Source organism: Pocillopora verrucosa, chromosome 13 (genome assembly GCF_036669915.1).
Source record: "Pocillopora verrucosa isolate sample1 chromosome 13, ASM3666991v2, whole genome shotgun sequence".
In the NCBI taxonomy this organism is placed as follows: domain Eukaryota; kingdom Metazoa; phylum Cnidaria; class Anthozoa; order Scleractinia; family Pocilloporidae; genus Pocillopora; species Pocillopora verrucosa.
Window position 1 is genome coordinate 8,045,002 of NC_089324.1, and position 12,672 is coordinate 8,057,673.

At 38.4% G+C, this 12,672-nt stretch overlaps 1 protein-coding gene across 2 annotated transcripts in view; it reads right to left on the reverse strand.

Moving 5' to 3' along the window:
- LOC131783107 (pneumococcal serine-rich repeat protein-like) overlaps nt 1-12,384 on the reverse strand; it is a 54,863-nt gene extending 42,479 nt beyond the window's left edge. For both annotated transcript variants that reach the window (XM_066160855.1, XM_066160854.1), the window contains exons 1-15: nt 12,192-12,384; nt 11,334-11,410; nt 10,041-10,184; nt 9,725-9,817; nt 8,810-8,902; nt 8,060-8,161; nt 7,621-7,731; nt 6,633-6,836; nt 6,223-6,423; nt 5,752-5,781; nt 4,440-4,747; nt 3,555-4,074; nt 2,422-2,659; nt 1,495-1,541; nt 152-525 (exon numbers count right to left, since the gene is read on the reverse strand). In XM_066160855.1, the coding sequence (XP_066016952.1) occupies nt 152-525; nt 1,495-1,541; nt 2,422-2,659; nt 3,555-4,074; nt 4,440-4,747; nt 5,752-5,781; nt 6,223-6,423; nt 6,633-6,836; nt 7,621-7,731; nt 8,060-8,161; nt 8,810-8,902; nt 9,725-9,817; nt 10,041-10,184; nt 11,334-11,410; nt 12,192-12,277 (2,628 nt within the window). In that variant the 5' untranslated portion in view covers nt 12,278-12,384. The remainder of the gene's footprint in view (nt 1-151; nt 526-1,494; nt 1,542-2,421; nt 2,660-3,554; nt 4,075-4,439; nt 4,748-5,751; nt 5,782-6,222; nt 6,424-6,632; nt 6,837-7,620; nt 7,732-8,059; nt 8,162-8,809; nt 8,903-9,724; nt 9,818-10,040; nt 10,185-11,333; nt 11,411-12,191) is intronic.
- Between the last annotated feature and the right edge of the window lie 288 nt (nt 12,385-12,672).

A 12,672-nucleotide genomic window follows, 5' to 3' on the forward strand; every position in this document is an offset into this window, starting at 1 on the left:
TTTTGCAAAGAGGAAAGTGGGACCTGAAGGACTTGATCTCTCAGGATCCATGACCAAACGAAATCATTGAGACGCGGACATTCTCTTCGAGCAATTTGGATAAGTTTAAAACTTTTGCTTGTTTCCTGAAGCCCAGCTCATCGATACCTACCCCAAGGTTGACACGAACAAAAATGTTTCGGTCACCAAGAAATTCGACATCCATCTTCTCGGCGGAGTAATCCGTTTTGACACTCGTCACGCTGCCACTTTGAGTCTCGATGGAAGCAGTCGGCTTACTGGTACCATCCTCGACGTCCAAAATCAAGAAAGGTTGGCCAGTGACATTCACTAGCACTTCCCGTTTACAATTTGCGTACATTGCTGTGCAGTTCCTGTTACGAATGGTAATGGAGTAACCCCGGCCTACTCCATTAGGCATGTGACACTGCTCTGACATTACATACGAGCATTCCTTCAAATGCATGGTGTACGTCTTGCCGTCAAAAGTTGTGACGTGAGGGTCGCCAATGACGGAGCAAGTTCCTAAGAGGCAAAAAAATTCATTTTTCACATTCGTGCAATGGGAGAGAACGCTGTCGAAAACAGTCCACGTAAAAGAGGTCTCCACCGGCTGATTTTGGGGGTTGAATAAAGTTAGGCTTTTGCCTAGTCCCTCTTCTGAATCTTGCACTGCGAACTGCAATCATGCTTGAGAGTCGCGATCAGTTAAGTTTTAAGAAGCGATGTGATGATCTGTGCATCAGAAAAATTTGACCCCAATTTCGGAAATTGAAATATTTGTTAATCTTCTGAAAACTTACATGTCCTTGTCCCTTCTATGTTTTTGTTTTTGCTTTTTTTGGGGAGGGGAGTTTTGCCTTTATTCGTTTCTTTGTTTTTCGCACACACAAAAAAAGGCTTTTGAGATCTGAATTTGGAGACTGCGAGTAGCTGACATTGCAGCTAAACTAGTGGAACTCTATTGCATATTCATTTTCATACTTGAATCCACTTAAGCAGCAGTTCTGCTTTCCTTCGCATATCATGTAGTTGTAAATAAATGCAGAGTGCGTTATTGTTCACAAAACCTGTAGCACCATATTTAACTGTTTTTTCAATCTAACGAACCTAGGTCCAAATATAAAATCGCGACTTAATTAAAAAGATTCTCTTCAATCGGCCCATTAGTCATTCATTTATTTAGTAAATCGCTTACTGTATTTATTTTTCAATTCAAGTTTTTTTAACGGAGGCAGCACTTTGCTACATGACACCAAAGGTTTACAAATTACATGGTTCCTCTTAGGAACAGGAATTTTCTGAGTAGTTTACCTTCAAGCGGCTTGTAAATTCAGCCGCTATTTGAAAGGCCCTAATACGGATGTATGAAATGAGTTTGAATAGTACAGTGGGGAAAAAATAAATAAGTTTTAAAATATCTTAATCAATTATTCAACAAATGGGAAAACAAGCTTACAGATGAACCACTAAGCTAAATTCATTAAGACCTACCTGGACAGGGCTTCTTTGAACACAACCACTCTCCACCGTTACAAGTACTAAAAATAGACAGTTTAAATTCATCAATTTTGTGAATCAATTTGATGGCCCAAGCTGTAATTGTTCTAAAAGTGCTCTTATTTCCAGGCAACAATGTTTGGAATACAAAATTGTCGATGGGCCAAAGTTATGGGATCTAGGCCTTAGCAAAAAATCTCCGTAACAAATGAAGATAACTTCCGAAAACAACTTCCGAAAACAACTTCCGAAAAAAAACAAAACAAAAAAAAAAAGACAAATTTGATAAACGGCTCGATTACCATTTATCCAAATGCCATTTGTATCAAATCGCTACTTAACAATTTTTTCCCGATACTCAAGAACTTTTTTTGTTTATTCCTTGTTTCTTTCAGGTTATTTACAGTTAAAGGCCGTTTGATGTCTCTTGTGTACTATTTGAAGACTTCTTCATCGATCGACATCATCACTATTCAGCAAAGTGGAGGTGGCTACAGAGCGACATTGAGATGACTAGTTGTTCTAGAATATATTAAAAGTGAAATGATATAGCACAAAAAGATGATTTCAACTCATTTATTCCTACAACGATTACAAAATTTTCGGGCAAGTTACTTGGAGCTGAATAGCAAAGGATATTCGGAGTTTGAGTAGCCAATCAGAGCGCACCTTAAACGCTATCTACCGTTTTATTTTATACTAATATGAAGGGTCAAAGAAGTGATGTTCGGGCCTTGCCGAGCCTGCTTCATAATAGGTAAACCTACAGTTGTGCATCCATTTATACTTAGCTGAAACAAGTTAATTACTGTGACAGAAAGCTGAGAGTGTCAGATTCAATTCACGAGCAAAAGATCAAACAAATTCAAGAGAATGTACCCTGATAATAATCGCGAGCAATTTCACTTGTCAGAGACTCACCATGTTTCACAAGGTTCCACTCTTCGCGCTCCATTAGGGTAGACTACTTTTCGATACATACAGGAGCACTTGCTTTTTTCAACACAAACATTGCCGTCCAGCCACTTTCCTTCAGGGCAATGACATCCGTCAGTGCAGGGCGAATTACAACCGGCATTTTTGCTGTTGAGATTTCGGCAATTCAGTGGGCACGACGATCCACATTCATTGTACACGAATCCAGCTGGGCACGTGATTGCTATGGAAAAACCGAGATTCTTTCTTCAGGAATAAGCTTTTACAACTTTCAAGGGTCTTGCAAACTTGAATTTAACAAATTATTTGCATTCACTTTGACAGGAGAAGGATTTTTCGAGAGCTGTCTCGATCACAAACGGGTTTTCAAGGAGACTTCGCAGGAACTAAGACACGACATCTTAAAAATTAGCCTTTTTTAGCGGGCGCCGATATTTTGATCAGTTTTACCTTTTTTATCCCTCGCATCTTTGTTCGTAAGTGGTTCCTCCTTGCCCACTTTACGTTTTCTATCTTGCCGAACGAATAGTCTCCATGTTACAAGGCGCCAAATACTACTATAAAAATATAGCGTGAGCGCTCAGTAAATTTTTTCGATTCTATCGCATCCAAGCGATAATTGTTTTAACCCTTTACCTCCCGTGGGTGACAAAGAAAGACAATTATGGGATTACTAATTGATCCCAAACCAAATTCTCCAAACTAACATGATGATAATCGTTTGGCAGACAGTAAGGAGAGTTACAAATGAGATCTTGGGAGTTAAAGGGTTAAACAATAAAATACGATCGTGATCGTCAGACAAATTACGAAAATCTCTCGTCAGCTTTTCTCCTTACACGGTCACTATTCTGCGAGAAGAAACTGTGTACTACAAATTATTTGAACCCACTAGTGTAGTCAGACGTCACAAAAAGCAAAACCAGTTTTCAGGACAATACGATCATAAGATTTTACTTCCCTAATCTAACCATACTACCATTCCCAGATAGCGTTTTTCTGTTGTTTAAATTAAGTTCCAGTCACCTTTCACTGTAGTTTTTAGTTGCATTCCCGAAGTAGATTTCAATATTTTTAGGGGGGTCGTTTTGCTCAGACCAATAAGATCGTTTACTTACGACAACTATTCGGCGTCCTCCATCCTTTGACCGACGTACGGTGGAACCATGCGCAAACACGGGCGTAGAGGGCGAACGAGTCGCATTTCGCTTCGTCCCAGAATTGCTTGCTAGTTTCGTACAAGTCCGACATGCACACTCCCATAAAAGGCCGGTAATCGGTAGAATTATGGCACGGCCCGAAAGGGCCGAACATGTCCCCCAACAAACTACACTTTTCCTCGATTTCGCGTATGTCACTGGCTGTTCTATTGGGGGGCTTGCTATTCTGACTGGTTCCGCAACTGACGTCCTGTTTGAAGCTGTCCGCGAAGTCTTTGATATCCTCTTTCCCCCTTACATTGCCTTCGATGTCAGTAAAGTCGTTCGTACTGTTCGCGTCAAAAAGACCGCACAGACCCACCAACTTATGCTCCTTAGAGTGCTTATAGCTATCCGGAACTTTGATAATGACATCTTGTACACCGTCCCACAGAATGTTGATGTGATCTTGCGATTTCACCAAAACATAACGACCGCTCTGTAAAAGGAAAAAAAAGGAGGCTGTTTCAGCAACAGAGCGAAAATTAAGTACAAGGGCAACTTACTGCAGTAAGAATGACTTTTTGAAAAAAATTCTAAATATACTCTTGAAGCTGAAAAGACTGTAATTAAAAAAAAGTTGGTTAACGCATTCACTTTTATATTAAAGCGGCCATCACTTTAGGTGAACCCTGTGACAGAAATCACCGAAATTGGAAACTCTAGTGACAATCTTCAGTAAATCAAGCAATCACGATCAAAACCAGAATCGACACATACATAGCGAGGAAAACGAAAAAACATTAGCATCATTCGTACTACAACAAACATTAACAACCACAATCCTTTTTCGACTGAACCCACCTTTTTGACATAAGGCCACGAATCCGTATATGGAAGATCAACCGGTTTATCATTGACTTTCACGATAAACGTAGTGTTGGTCTTAGCTCCAAGGTATACTTTCGCACCATCTAAAATCAAGTCCAGAGATTTCTGACAAGGATAAATCATTTCGCAACCCGAATTCCCGTTCAGGACCACCTTAAACTCCTCCGGATTTTCTTTGTCCAAGACAAGCATTTGTGAACAATTTTCCTGAAAGAATCTGTAGGGCGTGTTATCAAACGTGTTGAAATGATCTCTCCCAGTGACAAAGCAAGTTCCAGTTGCTGAAAAAATATGGACATAGAAATCATGAGAGCTATTAAAGACATACCTGTTATTCAACAAACGAAATGTCATGATGTTACAAGTATTAACCAAGTTTCTTTATTTTTATGGACTAAGGTGTAGTCGACGTTCCAAAAAAAACCCCACAATGAAACATACCAATAATCATTACTTGGAAATCGTATTCATTCAATATGATGAGAGAAACTGTTGGGTTAGCTGCGAACGTCGAAAAGAAACCTCCGAGAGAACGGAATGCATAAAAAAGCGCTTTGAAGAATTAAAAAATAGCTCACGGCCAACAGTCTCTGAGCAATAGGAGTTGGTGATAAGTCTTGCGAGAACAAAGCGAAAATTGTAGCTAGGGGTTTAAAAGACTTTTCCCGAAGGCGGCCACAATTGGGGTAATAGGTGGCCGTGCCGGGAAAGTGGCCACGAGGCGGACTCCAAACACGAGAGCCTGCTGCTAAACAGGCTGTGCTGAGAGGTTTTATAGGTGGCACCCATAACTTGCTATTCATTGAAATCGTACCCTACGGGTAGGTGAAAGGCAGGTAGGTACTTGGCAGTTCACTTCTACTTTAAAACCCGTGTTATGACCCTGAAAGCATTGGGGCGATTTGCGTAGCTGGAAATAATCATCTGGGTGGTGACAGCAAATCAGAACTTTGCACTCAACAAATGAAGACAAAAGTACAAGGGCCGAAAGCCCATAAGGTAATCACAGGTGCACCAGAGCGTGATAGAATTTAAACTTGTAAATAATGGTGCCTTCTATTAGTTATCAAAGACTGTAAACAAATTTGAATAAGTGGCATTGGTGCACAAGGTTTACCATTTGGTAGAATGACTCACATCATGTCAAGCCACTGAAACGTAGTTTGAATTACTGAAGCGTGTGACAAAATTAATCCCAGCAATAGCCTAAGCATCTTTGCCATTTAGCAGTTGAAACTTACAGAAATTACGTTTAGGATAATTACTCAAAAAAAGGTAAACTTACTGTTTATGAATGGCAATTTTGAAGCAGTTCCTGTAGAGATAAATTATAAAATATTGTAAGAAAAATATGAGCAATGGCACAAGAACTGATGGTTAAAAGCAAATATAAAGTAAAACAGTGGAGCAAAAACAAGAAAATGCAACAACCGCAAGCGCAAACAAACTTTAACAGCAACATCTAGCACAAACATATAGACAGAGGAAATGGAGGGAATATACAAACGATTTCCATCACATAAGGGGTAAATACAATGATATGAGACAGAAGAATACACGTTTATGTGCAGTGTCTCTACTGCTGGCGGAGTCATTCGAACACGATCAACCACTCACATTACATAAAACAGACAAGGATTCCAAATAAATTTATTCCTTTGACTAAAGACTTTAAAAGTTTCAATAATTTTCTTCGTATTTTTGAAACGAAAATTAATGATGAAAAGAGGTGAGAATCATATGTAGAACTACTCACGGATGCATTTGTCCTCACAGCTCTTCATGCTACCAAAGTTATTCGCATTTCCTAGACAGCCAAGTGTCGAGAAATTCTTGCACGTATTAGACTCAGCGTCGTAGTAAACCGACTGGTTTCCACGCGGAATTCTGCTTTTTGAATATCCCGAACTCTCAGGATCCCAAATCTTTCTACATACCTCATCTGTTTCGTCAGGAACTGCCAAAAAAAGGAAAGGAATGAATATTTATAACCTTGGTAACTACCCTTTATAAGAGCCTTTTTTTTCCGATATAGGATTTTCGGGTACGTGCGCACAGTACATTATGGTTGACTAAGATCCTTTAAGTGTGTTCCGAGAATTAAGTTAGATAGCATCACTGACTGTTTCACTCCTTATGTCGATGGGAAGCAATCATACAACTTACGGCAGTATTTCTCGCATTCAATTTGATTGAATAATGTCTTTAATGAAGGGCACTGATTATTGACTTCCTCAAGGTATTTCAAACACGCTTTTTGGGTTGCAGCATCGGTCTTCCAGCCCAGAGCATCTGCGTCACTCAAGGCAAAAGTTTCGGCGAGAAAGTAGGAGCTTGCACCTTCGTCTACGTCCATCTCACAGGGATTCACTATAAGAAATTAACAAAAGACAACTTAAAGATTTAAAGATTCAAAACTGTAGTAAAAAATAGTGCAATGTTATATGAAGCTGAATTGAGGATCGAACTTTAACCAGGTAGGTACAAACATGCCTATCGAAATAAACGAGTTTCTCGCACTTCAACCAGTTTCCCAGATTTCAATTTGATTTCCCATTGGCTAATGATGGTGTAAACCTTTCTTCGGATTGGCCGTTGTGATTACAATGGATTGTTTTCTCGACACTCAATTGAAAACCGTTCTATTTGGGTATGTCCGTAGGTACCTGGAGACAGATAGGTAGGTTTAGGAAATTGGTGGATAAGTAGGTAAAGAGGTAAGACAGTGGGTAGGCAAGTAAGTGGATAGGAAGGAATTTACTCCCTTCAGAATAAATATCAGGAGGTTCTGTCCCACGGGCTTCTTTTGGAATCGTATTCCTATATCTATACGGGAGAATCCCACTAGAGAACTGTTTAAAGGATCACTTTACATGAATAACTTTTCTTAGTATCATTTACTGTCAAACTTAAAGCTTGCACGATTTATTTATCTGTTGTTTAAGGTGTGATTCCTCTTCTCTTTCCTCATATTTTTATTGTTTTGTTTAAATATGGAAAAATTTAATTTAACTGAAAAGGCGTCTTATGAGCTAAGTCTATGATGCCCTTCTCCATTCTCTCTTCCTTTAATCATTAAAAAGGCTTGTAAAGGAGGGTGAGTGGGTGAGTGATGGGGTGGAATGGTAACGAGGTAGATGTGTGGGTAACTTACCTTGGTCACACGCGGCACCGAAGTATCCCTGCTTGCATGAACACTTCATTTTACCCTCAGCGACGTTATAGGCGCAAATTCCGCCAACACCACAATCAGGATTACAATATGCTAGTTGAAAAACAATAGTGTATTGTTACCGAAAGAAAACAAAAAAAATTGTGCCTTGTTTGACCCAAAAGTTTTAGAATTAGAACGGAGTCCGACGGAACGGAAAACAACTGAGGCACCCTGCTGAGAAGAATTTGGTTAAGATTTTTTGTAAGGCGAAATACCGGGTTCAAGTCTCATAACTTCATGGATATTGTGGGCTTTGCATTCTCTCTTTACATACTCTCCTGAAGGTTTCACCCCGCTTGACTTTTTAAATAAATAAGCCACATCTAGCGTAACAAAAAGTAATCTTTGATTTCACATCTGTAATGAAAGTTTCACTTACACGCCTCGCAGTTAGTTTTGTCGTTATATCCACTTGGGCAAATACATTTGTTTGGTTGGCTTCCGCAGGTTCCCCCGTTCTTACAGTACGGAATACAAGTAGCTGCCAGGTGAAACGTACAAAGAAATTAGTCAACTAAAATTATAAAAGAAAGGCATAAGGCATAAATGGTTGTCTCTTATAATATAATAGTAGAAGTTGAAAGTTGACAAATATAATTACAACATGAAGCATTGGAATTTCTGTGCTCCAAAACAGTTAAAGCACCTTGTGGAACATCTAATATATTGCCTAAAGGGGGAAAGTTTCTTAAGGAACTGAAATGCTACGTCGGTGGGAGAGTATAACAGAGTAATTTGGTATTGTCAACTGAGTTGATAACGTAAATTGGCCACCGTAAAGAGTTTAAAAGCCAATATACATACTACCTGTCTGTTTCACCCCTTGTTGTTTTTCTGTTTGTTTGTTTGTTTATTTATTTCCTTCTTACACGACCTACCCAGCCACAAGTCCCGTAGGGCTCAGTGGTGTAGCATCCGAGGTACTAATCGGAAGGTCGTAAGTTCAACTCCAATTGGGAGCACTCAGTGTTCTTTTTCAGCGACTATGCCTGTGTCATTTACTGAATAACATCATCTTTCACTTACATACATGTCTTCGCTCGTTTGTTTGTTATGGGATCAAAAACGAAACCTTTAAAATTCCTCTAATAAAGATCAGCAAAGAATAAATAAAAAATTTTTGTCTTACCTTTGGTACAAAGTTCTCCTGCCCAGCCATTAATACAAACACATGTATCGTTCACACATGCTGCCCCATTTGCACAGACCTTCGTACACGCAACTGTGAAAGGAAGTTTTACACTGAATCTTTATAAACTGGTTTAACTAAACTTTACGATGTCAAAAGAAATAAAATGCATTTTAATTGAAGAAAAACCTTAAATATTACGACTGAAAACTAAAAATAACACGACTAAAAATATCCACTACAAGATGCTCAAGGGAGATTAGGAGATAAAGTTATTTCCATGATAACTACATATATATGAACGCGGTTGAAGTAAACACCAAAATTTAACCTGAGAGCATGTTTCACAGAGTCTGGCTACGAAAGGAAGCTGTTCTTAGTTTTTCCTTCGATAAAAGGCGAGTGCTTCTGACGTTCTTCACAGCTTAAGATCGAAATACTTTCCTTATTTCTGCCAAACATTTTTTCCAGATTTATTTCTGAAATTCTGATGTTCAGCAATATCTTTCTAGATGTTTATCAGCTGTCAGTTTGAAAACGTAATCAGTTGATGTTGACGAAAAATTTCCTCCTGGTCACTCCTAAGGGGGGGGGGGGCAGCGTGGCCGAATTGTTGATGCACTGGACTTGTAATCTGGTGACTCATTGGATTCCTTCTCGATCGCCCCGAGTTCAATTCCTCGGCTGCACTGTATAAAAAGCCAACTGGTCTACGCCTGCCAGTTGGGATTTGCAAGAACTTTATGTTTATTTCAGTCATTGTAAAGTGCTACAGGGTAGTGATAGAAATAGTGCTTGGCAAATAAAGTGTTATTATTATCATTATTATTATTATTATTATTATTATTATTATTGTTATTATTACTATTATTGAAATACCGGTGTCCTACAGCTCTTGAAAGATATATTACTTACTATTTTGACAACGGTCTCCTTCCCAGCCTGAAGGGCATTTGCACTTTCCATTTTCACAGCTACCACCGTTTAAACACTCGGGCGAGCAGACCTCTGAAACAATGAAAAAAATATCATCTCTCTTTCATTTTTTACTTTCATTATTGCTTATCGTAATAGTGAGCATTTAAACGTTACTACATAATCGTTCATACGTTCTCTTCTCCGGTGGCAACTTCACGAAATATGAATGGAACTTTTGATGTAATAGGACATTTAAGATTTCCACACTTAATTTTAATGAGCTACTTTTACAAAGCTCCCTACTCAAACCCACCTTCTCTGCAACTTCTTCCGCGCCACCCATCAGGACAGACGCACGTTTTGTTAACACACGTTCCGCCGTTGGCGCACATTGGAATGCAAAGATTGCTGTCGTCATTCTGGTAGCTTGACCTTCTTCCCGGACCGTATACGTCATCTGCAAGGCAAAGTTGATACTATTAGCTTCACTGCGAATTTTACAGTTGAATTTACGCTGGTAAAATGACGATGGATCTTGTAGAATCTTAGACTGAGGGGAAAATTTTATGGCGTGGTTAAAATTAGAGTTTATTTCCAAAAGAGCTTGAGATTCATGAAATGGTTTTATAATTACCTTTTAGGAGACTGTTTTTTTTCTCTTTTTTTTGGGCTTGGTTTACAAAAAAGTGAACTTCTACTAAATTGTTTACTTTTATTTTTATTCATCTAAAAACCTACTAAAGCATTTTGATGAAGAATGAACGTTAAACCGTGATCGATTCCGGGAAGATTCTCCTCTCCCAAAAATTAGTTCTATAATCACATGGTTTAGATCTCTGACGTCAAAAAGCCAATGGCAACCAAGAAGACTTGGGTTGCTACGCTCGCGTTACCACAAAAGAAAAAATTTAATTTTTCAATTTTATGATTTCATTTACCTTTCCAAAATAACCAATCGAAAATCAACCGTGATTTCAGGATAGTAAATATTTCAAGCTAAATAGTTTAATTTGGATAAAACTTGACTCCAGAATTGGGTTACAAATGAAAGTAATCGTGGGATTTGCTTCTGGGAAGTGGAAATTCGTTTTCGTGAAAGATGACCCCATTCAAAAATTTCTATTAAAATGGGTGTCTTAACGTCCCTCTTCACACATTTTCGACACCATTTGAGTGTTAAGAATCCATCAAAAATCACACGCATAAACATGCATAAACTTGGTTTTTTAATTTTTTTTTGTTTTAGGAAAATCGAAGAAGTCAATCTTTTGTTGAATTTTTCCTGTAACTCAGTTAAATTTTCTAATTACGAAACGTCTTTTTTCGCAATGCTGAAATATTCTAACTGCTACAAATTCGGTATCCAAATGGTTCGGCAAAGATAAATTACCCTTTAATTCGTACAATTTTCGCTGAAGAATGTGTAATATTTTGTGAAAACATTGCTGAAAGGTGTGGGAAATACGGCATTTCTAAATCAAGCAAATCCTGGCATGAGAAAACCCTCGCCAGGAGCTTTTAGAGTTGCATAACACAAATTCAAAGATTTTTAAAAATGATAAAATTGGTTCACGAGGACATAAAGAAAGTGAAGGGAGTTACTTACATCGGAACGATCTTTGATTTCTCTCCAAGGCGGCAAGATTGTCTACTTCGGCTTCATAAGTTTGTGGCAAATCATCTCTATAATGTAAAGATAAATTCCATTCGTGATGGTTACATGACAAAGTATATCTTTTCCTCTCAAAGATCACCCAACTAGAACTTGGGTTTTAAATACATAGTAAACCAAACCATATGGATGCCCCTACGTTTTGTGTCAAAAATAAGCAATTTGGACACATATAATAAACGGAAAATATTTCATTATTTTTTTGATAATCCTCCATAATTGTCCCGCTTGTTCCTTTTGAAAAAAGCTTTTATTTTCCAGCTTATTGGTGAAGAGAACATAAAAGACGTTCATTAATTCGTCGACGTTATGTTTTAGTGCGCAACCATTCACAGAGGAGGCCACAACCATTCACAGAGGAGGCCACCCATAAGGTGAGATGTTAAAGCCTCTTTTTGATCGTTCCAATTAATTCTTAAAATATTGCAGTATTGAACATATAAAATTCCCGAAAACCCGACCAGAAAATCTTCTTTGCCGCAGTATATAAGTCAGAACGCATAAACTGAAAATATAAGGCTCGAAATTATTTTCTAAAATTAAAACTAATGGAGGTTAATGGCAAAGCTAAAGGTATTTCCGCTGCCTTTTAAAGATTTAAACTGCTGATTCCAATTTGTTTTCTTCATCTGTACTCTCTCGGGTTCGCACCTTCCTCTGATACAATTTTTTCAAGAGAACTCTGATATGTCTCACCGTCTTAACTAGCTGTAATTCTCCTGAGCTAATCTCTGGCAAATTTAGTTTCAAACTTGACAAACCGTTTTTTTTCTGAAACACAAACACGTTTACCTTAATCCATCCGCAAGTCCAACTGCGAGAAATAAAGCTAGGAATTTGAAGAAAGTCACCGGGCGAAATCGCTGTTTTTCACGCATTCTCTAATGAATATTTTCTTTTTGTTGTGCCCCCTTGAGTAAGAAATGTTCTTTTCTTTATCTTTTTTTGGTTTTTAGTTTGAATTTCCTTAGGCCTAGTTCGGGGGCTGAAATCGTACGGCCTGTAATGGTGTTGATGGTTTTTGCTAAAGTAAATTTAACTCCTATTGCTCCCTTGCTCCACCAATGAGGTTTGGGATGTGATCAATAAATGTTTTTCAAAGAATTTCCCTAGTCATGGCGATCAGCAATCTTCGACACCTTGGCTCAAAAACATTAGAAAAAGCACAAAATGAGCGGTAACCGTAGAGATCTTAGCATTGTACTCGTAAATACTGTCATAGAAGCCACTATTCTGGAAGATTTCCACCTCCTTCACGCAGACTTCAAAACAT